General features: G+C 40.8%; 1 protein-coding gene across 1 annotated transcript in view; it reads right to left on the bottom strand.

The window, feature by feature from the left end:
* Window positions 1-4,229: 4,229 nt before the first annotated feature.
* The window catches only part of LOC111650249 (uncharacterized), a 13,109-nt gene continuing 10,026 nt past the window's right edge, over window positions 4,230-7,312 (bottom strand). The window contains exons 15-16 of the mRNA XM_087172267.1: window positions 6,308-6,501; window positions 4,230-5,240 (exon numbers count right to left, since the gene is read on the bottom strand). Coding sequence (XP_087028393.1) covers window positions 4,997-5,240; window positions 6,308-6,501 — 438 coding nt within the window. The 3' untranslated portion in view covers window positions 4,230-4,996. The remainder of the gene's footprint in view (window positions 5,241-6,307; window positions 6,502-7,312) is intronic.

Genomic DNA, 7,312 nt, shown 5'->3' with positions numbered 1-7,312 from the left:
TGCATCAAATGGAATATCCTGAATTGACACGATGTTGTTGATGTTCCTGTGTTATGGTTGGCTGGAACACCAAATATAATAATGGACACAACACCAAGTTATCTGCATGAGGGTTTATTGAAAACATGAATAAATGAAATGAAAAGCAGATACCAAGCAGCACAAAGGTGCTGCTGCTGGTACAGAGAGACAGAGAGCTGAACAAAGGGTCTGGTTATATCGGCTCAGCACAGGTGCTTGTCAATCAGTTGATCAAGCTGCAGCTTGAAATTGGAAACACCAAAACAAAACAGGCTGTAACATTTATGTTTTTTTCTACAACAGGATACATTTTGTGTCAGTTGCTTGTGTCAAACCCTTATTGCAAATCAGATTCAGCGGTGCCTTGGCCTACTTTCCAAACCATCGAGGAGCAAATAATCAGCCCGAGCTGAGGATTTGCCTGGCAGTCTCTCAAACGTGGATGCTTGCGAAACATCCTTTTCTACAAGTGCTTGGTTTCACTGAGAGACTTTCAAGAGTGTTGAATGTAGCTGACAGGAAGAATACTGAGACTTATACTGCCATCTACAGTGGAATCGCAGGTAGTTCATGTGAGAAAGCGGTGTGGTTAATAATGTTTATATCACCAAATGATTTCCATGTAATACATCAAACAACATAGCTCAACTGTATATGTTCACTTCATAGGTCACAACTTATCGTTTCCCCATGTTCTCATTTATTTATTTGAAATATACTGATTGCAATATTTACTCCAGCATTCTTTTGTCTTTTGTGGACTTTTCCCTTCTCTGCTTTTGCTTCCCCGCCTCCTTCCTAGACGAGCCCACTCCACACAGCAAAGAGGTAATGCCAGAACAGTTCCTGGTGCCAGACATTGCCCAGAGGTTTATAAATGAACTACTTGTTGTTCAGAGTGTGGGAAGATTTTTCTTTTTATTATACAAGTAAACCCAACACCCGCTACCAAAAAAAAAGAAAGAGAGAAAGCCAAGGATCATCAGAGGCTTAAAACCCTTTTGATGTATTATCCACCTCATTTTTCCATTTGATTTCTTCCTCTTGTTATGAATTTTTCTTCCTTTGTAGTCTGTCTATGCTTCTACCACACAGTTCAAAATATCCCAACCACTATTTGCAGATTGTGTTCCACAATGATTCGTCTAATCACCATTTTCATCTTGCTTTAATTAAACCCTTTATTGGACAGAGACACGGGCCATTATGCTCTCTATATTTCAGAGAGAATGGATTGGAAAATGACTAATACCTTATGCTGACCTTTCTCAATCGCTGGCTGCTGGCAAGGCTATGCAGAGCAATTTCATTAACACATTTATCTCATCCAATGCACACCTTAGACTTAATCCTAACAGCCTTTTCATTAGCCTTTTAATTGAGCAGCATATAAAGTGTTAAAATGTCTCTCAGCCCCATGTCAGTCCCAGCTTATACACATTAATTTGGGGTAGTTAAACCCACATTAACATCATTAATCATGCATGTTCTCCCCATTTTCTTAATCTCACTGTGTGACATAGTAAATAACTTGCTAAATGAAAAAGGGCCTGGCTAACCATTTACATATCAGCCATGTGTGTACCACAGGGTTGGAAGAAGATGAATACAATTACATTAAGAACAAGATTTTAACAATCTCATTATAAAATGCTATCATTTAGTACAAAGAGTGTAAAACACATCACATACAATGAATACCAGCTGAGTGCTTGCTAGATTGTTTGGACATATGGTTCAGGTTCAGGTTACTTTATTTGCACCTGTAGGTAGATTTGTACACTGTTGACTTGTGAGATTTGAGATTGTAAAAACAGATTTATTGTCATGTTAGGGTTATGACACTTGAAATGACTGTAAAAACTGAGATCAGATAAATCGCATTCCCAGGAAGAGCCAATTTCAATATGTCATACCTTTCCTGTAATGAAGCAGAAAATTTAAAGGAAGGAATTATAGTGACATTTTTCAGACTCAGCACCTTGACAAGAAAGATGTGTGTGCTTTGCACACTGATCGGATAAATCTACCACAGGATTACATCACTGCCTGTAGTTGGAAGAATGTGATTTTTTCAATCTTGTCAGTATTTATCCAGACATGGAAGATAATTGCTATACATTGCCTGCTCTGTATGGATAACACGATCTAATCAGAATCACTTCATAATCAACCCCAAAAGGCATTCTCATCTGTACACACATATTCAAGACAATGGCATGAAGTTTGTGAGACTGCCAGTAGATGGCAGTACTTCCTCAGCTTGTCTGACCTGGCGGCGACTGCAGTGAGAATATACCAGGGACAAAGGTCAAATAACACAGCAGTTTTGACCAGGAGAGGGTCAACACATAAATATCTCTGGGGACTTTCTCAAGTGCCTAGTGCCGCTTCTTAGTGTGAGATTTGCCAGAGGAAAAGGCAGAAGTCCCATTTCCACCTCAGCAAAATGAAATCAGAAGCCCCTGGGATTTGACTCTGACCTTCCCGCTCCCACTGCTGCTGAGTGATTACTGAAATATAAGAGGCTAGAAGGTGTGCGGCTGTAGTAACTACATAATGCTTTACAGCACGAAGCTACATGAAAATCCAAATGTGAGATGATTTACATGTATTAATAACTATTATGTTCTAATTAACATTGATTTAGAGTCTCATGGAGCAGACAGTCAGTCACAAATACACAAAGGGATTATTACGACAGGAAAATACAATGGTTTCTGCATCAGGCAACAATCCTTTACATTGTACAGTGTAATATAAGACTAAATGACAATCCTGTTTGTTTAACGTTTAGTGGACAGGAATTCCTTTGGTTCGCTTTAGACCTGCACGCTTTTTATTGGCTTGTGTGGGATTTGGGCAGGAAACCAGAGCTAATGCCCCCTCTCCCACTTCAAACGGATGCCAGGCACCCTTAAATGTCATGGGGTGGTTAGAGAGTTGAAGGAGGTGGGAGGGAGGGGGACTGAGCAGTGAGAAGCTGGGGCTCACAGGGCGAAGGAGAGAAATCCAGCCACACCGGGCTGGCCTCCGAGCTTATCAGTGTGTGCTAGATGTAGCTTTACAGAGGCTGCTAAGGCAAACCAGATGCAGTGTAGCTCGCTCTGTGCCACTATGTGTCAGGTACAGCTTGGGTCAACCTGAGGCGCCTTGGAAGTATAGGAAGAGGCCACTGTAGAGTTCAAACTCACTGCAGATGTTCCTCTCTAACATACAGTAGAGTGTTGGGTCCTGCGGTTAATCCTCTTGACTTGACAGCATATTTGAAAAGTTTTGAAGGTTTCATGGTGTCACTACAATTACTCAGCCTGATGGATTTCTTCTGCTTTTTAGATTGACAACTTGCAGTGGTTTATAGTTGGAGTATCAAAGCCTGTTGGTGTGTGTTCTGGGGTGTGTTCGTCACTGGGAATCCCACGGTGTCTTTCTACTCTTGCCAGCGGCAGTGTTTATAGGATTTTGTCTCATTTTCTCCAGTGTTAATTTATTTCCATAAAGGCAGCCATGACACATTCTCTCCTCTGCCTTCTGTCTCTATGTGGCTTGACTTTGCTGAGCTATGAATTTCTCTCCCTGTCTCTCTCTGTGCTGAATGGAAGAATAGACCGGATTGACCTCAGTCCCTGCTGCATGGTTATTTTGACAATGAGCATGATCATCGTAGTAAATTTCTCTCCGTCTCCTCCTCTCCATGTCTCTTCTGTCTGTTTCCCTCTCTGAAGCTCTACATGTGTATACCCTGCTATTGCATTATTTTGCAGTTTTGGATAACTTATCACTATATTGTTAAACTCCCTGAGGTATGTCATTATGGTTTATCTGTGTCAGTGGGTAAATGAATATGTTGTGGCATGGCTGACTTCAATTTCCCATGTCTGCGACTAAGCCTCTCAAATCTCCAGCTTGCCAGTATCATACTCCTCCCTCCCCGTGTGTCTGTTTGGCAACCAGATAATACCATCTCTCTCATCTCATCTGGGTTATATGGAGCTCATTTGCCTTTGATTTCAAAACCATTAATGCACAAATGTGTTGGTGACTGACCTGTGACCTTTCTCATCAACTGACAACGCAAACTGGTCTCATCACTTCTCCTCTCAGGCTCTTTGGACCTCAGGGGTCTGGGTCAGGGTTTGGTAGCGTTTGTGCTGTTTTCTCTGTCAGACTTGCATGATCCACTGCCACTTAACGAGGGAGAACAAGGCTGAGAAATGAGGCATTTCCGGGCCCAAGGGTTTATTCCTACAGCACAGTGGATTACATTACAACTTACAAAAGGGAGACGTTACTCATTTTTTAAAGAAATCTTCTGCGCTGAACACTGTTCCAGACCGTCTTAGTGTCTAATCTGCAAAGAGAAAACTTGCAGGCGTGTCTTTACACTACTGGACTCTATCCAGTTCTGTCTGTGCTTTAAAAAGGTGAGGCATGCAGAGTCCTAATCAGGCTTATATTGTTGCTGAATGCTTATCACATATGCGGTGGAGCAAAGCCTCTATCTGCCTCCGTGTTTCTTCTCTTTCCTTTTCATTTTTCCTCATGCCACAGATATGATGTAAAACAGGGAGATATCCAAATAGAAAAAAAGAAGTGAATGTAGTCTTTGTGTTCCTTCCTGTTTTTCCAAAACATTGCCTTCTGTGAACAATGCTGACATTGAAACAGTACAGATTACACATTGCTACTATCTACCAAGAACAAAGCGATGTACATACGGTGAAGCTTTGAAATAGAAGAAAGTTAAGTAAAAACAAACACATTACTATTTGACATTCCCTAACTAAAAGGCATGTGTTAACAATTTATGCAAACATTTTATCAACGGAAAAACCATGTTCACATATGGAGGTATATAACTAAATAACAAAAGATGACCTGGTATTTCACATTATTGGTCATTCTATAGACAGACAACATTTTTAAGTCTCAGTTGGTGTAACTGGTTGTCACTTTATTTCTCTCAGCTGTGTCATCAGATGGCCATCACTCTCCGTCGCGGAGCGGTTTCCATGGTGACCACATCCCTTTCTGGGCAGATTGTTTGCATGGGATCAGGGTTAACCATGTGCTGAAGGAGCAGAGGGTCCTGCTGGGAGGTGAGGGTGGGCGGGGGCTGGCGAAGGACAACAATTTGAGCGCTGGGTCCCTGCAGCAGGAGGGCAGTCAGCTCTTCCTGTGTAGAGTTGACCACCGGTACACCATTCACCTCCACCAGTCTACAAGGCCAGATACACACACATCCAAACGTACATCCATATGTCAGGTTGTGTAGAAACAGCAAGCATTAAATATTCACCAATAAAATCCATCATCGTCTTGTTCTGATTTATGAAGTCAGAAAAAGGAAATTCTTCTGAGTTTTTCTTTGATAACGTACAGAATGTATTGTACTTGTTTATGAAAAGCTGATGGGGAAATTCTCTCTCAACTCCTTCAAAGTATCAAATGTTTATTTGCCAGCACTATCGCTGCAGGTAAAGGCAGGACCTCCATAATGCTTTTTTAACAAGCACCAAACAATATCAAAGAATTCACAAATCACAGAGCATGAAATATTAAAAGCATCACCTTTCCGCAGAGCTCATTAAAAAATTCCCTTCATTAGTTTTTATTTATAGCCGCCCAGATAAAGCTGACAGGGAAATAACAAACCTTTGTATTTTTTCATTAGCTGTGTAAGGAGCATTGGCACAGGTGCGATATGTGAACACACACCGAGGCTTTAAGTGTGTGGGAACTTGTTTGACTATATTTGTGGGGTCCAAAAACGAGGAGCCAATTATTCTTGTGAGGTTCAGCTTTTGTAGGGACCAAACTGCTTGGTCTTGGTTTTAGGGTTAGGGGTTAGGTATTCAGCTGTAATGGTTAGGATTAGAGTAAGGGGCTATGGAATGTATTATGTCAATGACAGGTCCCCACAAACATAGACAAGTGAGTGTGTGTGTGTGTGTGAGGGCTGGGTATCTAAGTAAGTACTTGTTGTAATGTAGTAATTGCTTAATTATATGAAGCTCTTTTATCTGCTCCATTTCACTCTCTTCTGCATCCAAGTATTACATTACAGTGTTTGCTTGTTTTGGGGCCAATATCTGATGAGTTTCCATAGCTACCAAGCATAGAAAAATAGAGCGATGAAAGACATGGGTGTGATGAGTGAGACACTGAATACTGCTCTCATTAATTGGTCTCTGTGAACACTAACAAAGTTTTTGTCATCAAGCCTAGATAAATTACTTGCTTTGAATTTTTTTTTTTTTTTTTTTTGCACGTGTTCATGTGTTACCTGTCATCTAAACAGAGGTGAGTGTTGTCCACCTTGACCACCACCAGTCCGCTGCCTTCTCTGTAGCGACATTCAAAGCCATAATGGCCATCAGGGCCTTGGTTCTCCTGTACAATGAGCAGCATGGCCGGACACTGCAGTGACACCAGCTGGCTCAGGCTACCAATGGCCACACTCTTTTTCTGGGCTTTCTCCTGAATTCAGCAAAAGAAACAACACAGGCACACATTCATAAATGCAAGGGCACAGACTGCTTAAATGCAAATGCTTCTGACTTTAAGGCAAATGCCATATGTATTGGGTTTATTTAATTTTTATTAAAATACACTGTGTGACACAAGATGTAGTATTGTTATAAACCCATTTCATGCTAGTCCAAATGAAGTCAGAGATTCCTAACTTATGTAGTAAAATGTTACCTACACTAAGTAATACCTATTTGCAGTAAGTAAAGTAAAGTTAAAAGAATAGTTTGCCTTTTTTTGAAATACACCTTTTTATTTTCTTGCTGAGAGACGGGAAACTGCTAGACTGGCTCAAATAAAAATATCCACCTATCAGCACCTCTTATGCTCAATGATTAAAACTTATCTATTATGTTTAATTTAATTATTTACAAAAATGTCAAGCCCTTCCATTAAGGTCAGTGGCAAATAGTTATTGAAATTCAAAAGTAGCCAGGTGCAGTTGTTGTTTTTATCACAACCCTGTTGAGTCAAAGGATCTTTCAAACTTTCAAAGTTATGTTTCAATACCTGTTAAACTTGAAACTAACCTAGTTATCATATTTCTTAGAATGAAGCCATACAGATGACAGATACCACTATGCCCCAAGAGATAAGACTGAGGCTGCGTCAAAGCCAGGAGACCACCAAGATTTAATGATTAGCTTTGGAAGAGATCACACCACAAGTAGCTTGCAGGGATCAGAAATAACTTGTGAGTCTGACCACTGAATTCCAATGTACCCTTATCCAGCCTCTTGGCACAACCCCCCACCCCCCA

The sequence above is a fragment of the Seriola lalandi genome, unplaced genomic scaffold, assembly GCF_002814215.2.
Source record: "Seriola lalandi dorsalis isolate HSWRI2012SDOR001 ecotype SW California unplaced genomic scaffold, Sedor1 jcf7180002052131, whole genome shotgun sequence".
Lineage (NCBI taxonomy): Eukaryota > Metazoa > Chordata > Actinopteri > Carangiformes > Carangidae > Seriola > Seriola lalandi.
The sequence above is the reverse complement of the archived record's forward strand: the minus strand, read 5'-3'. Positions and strand labels throughout refer to the sequence as shown.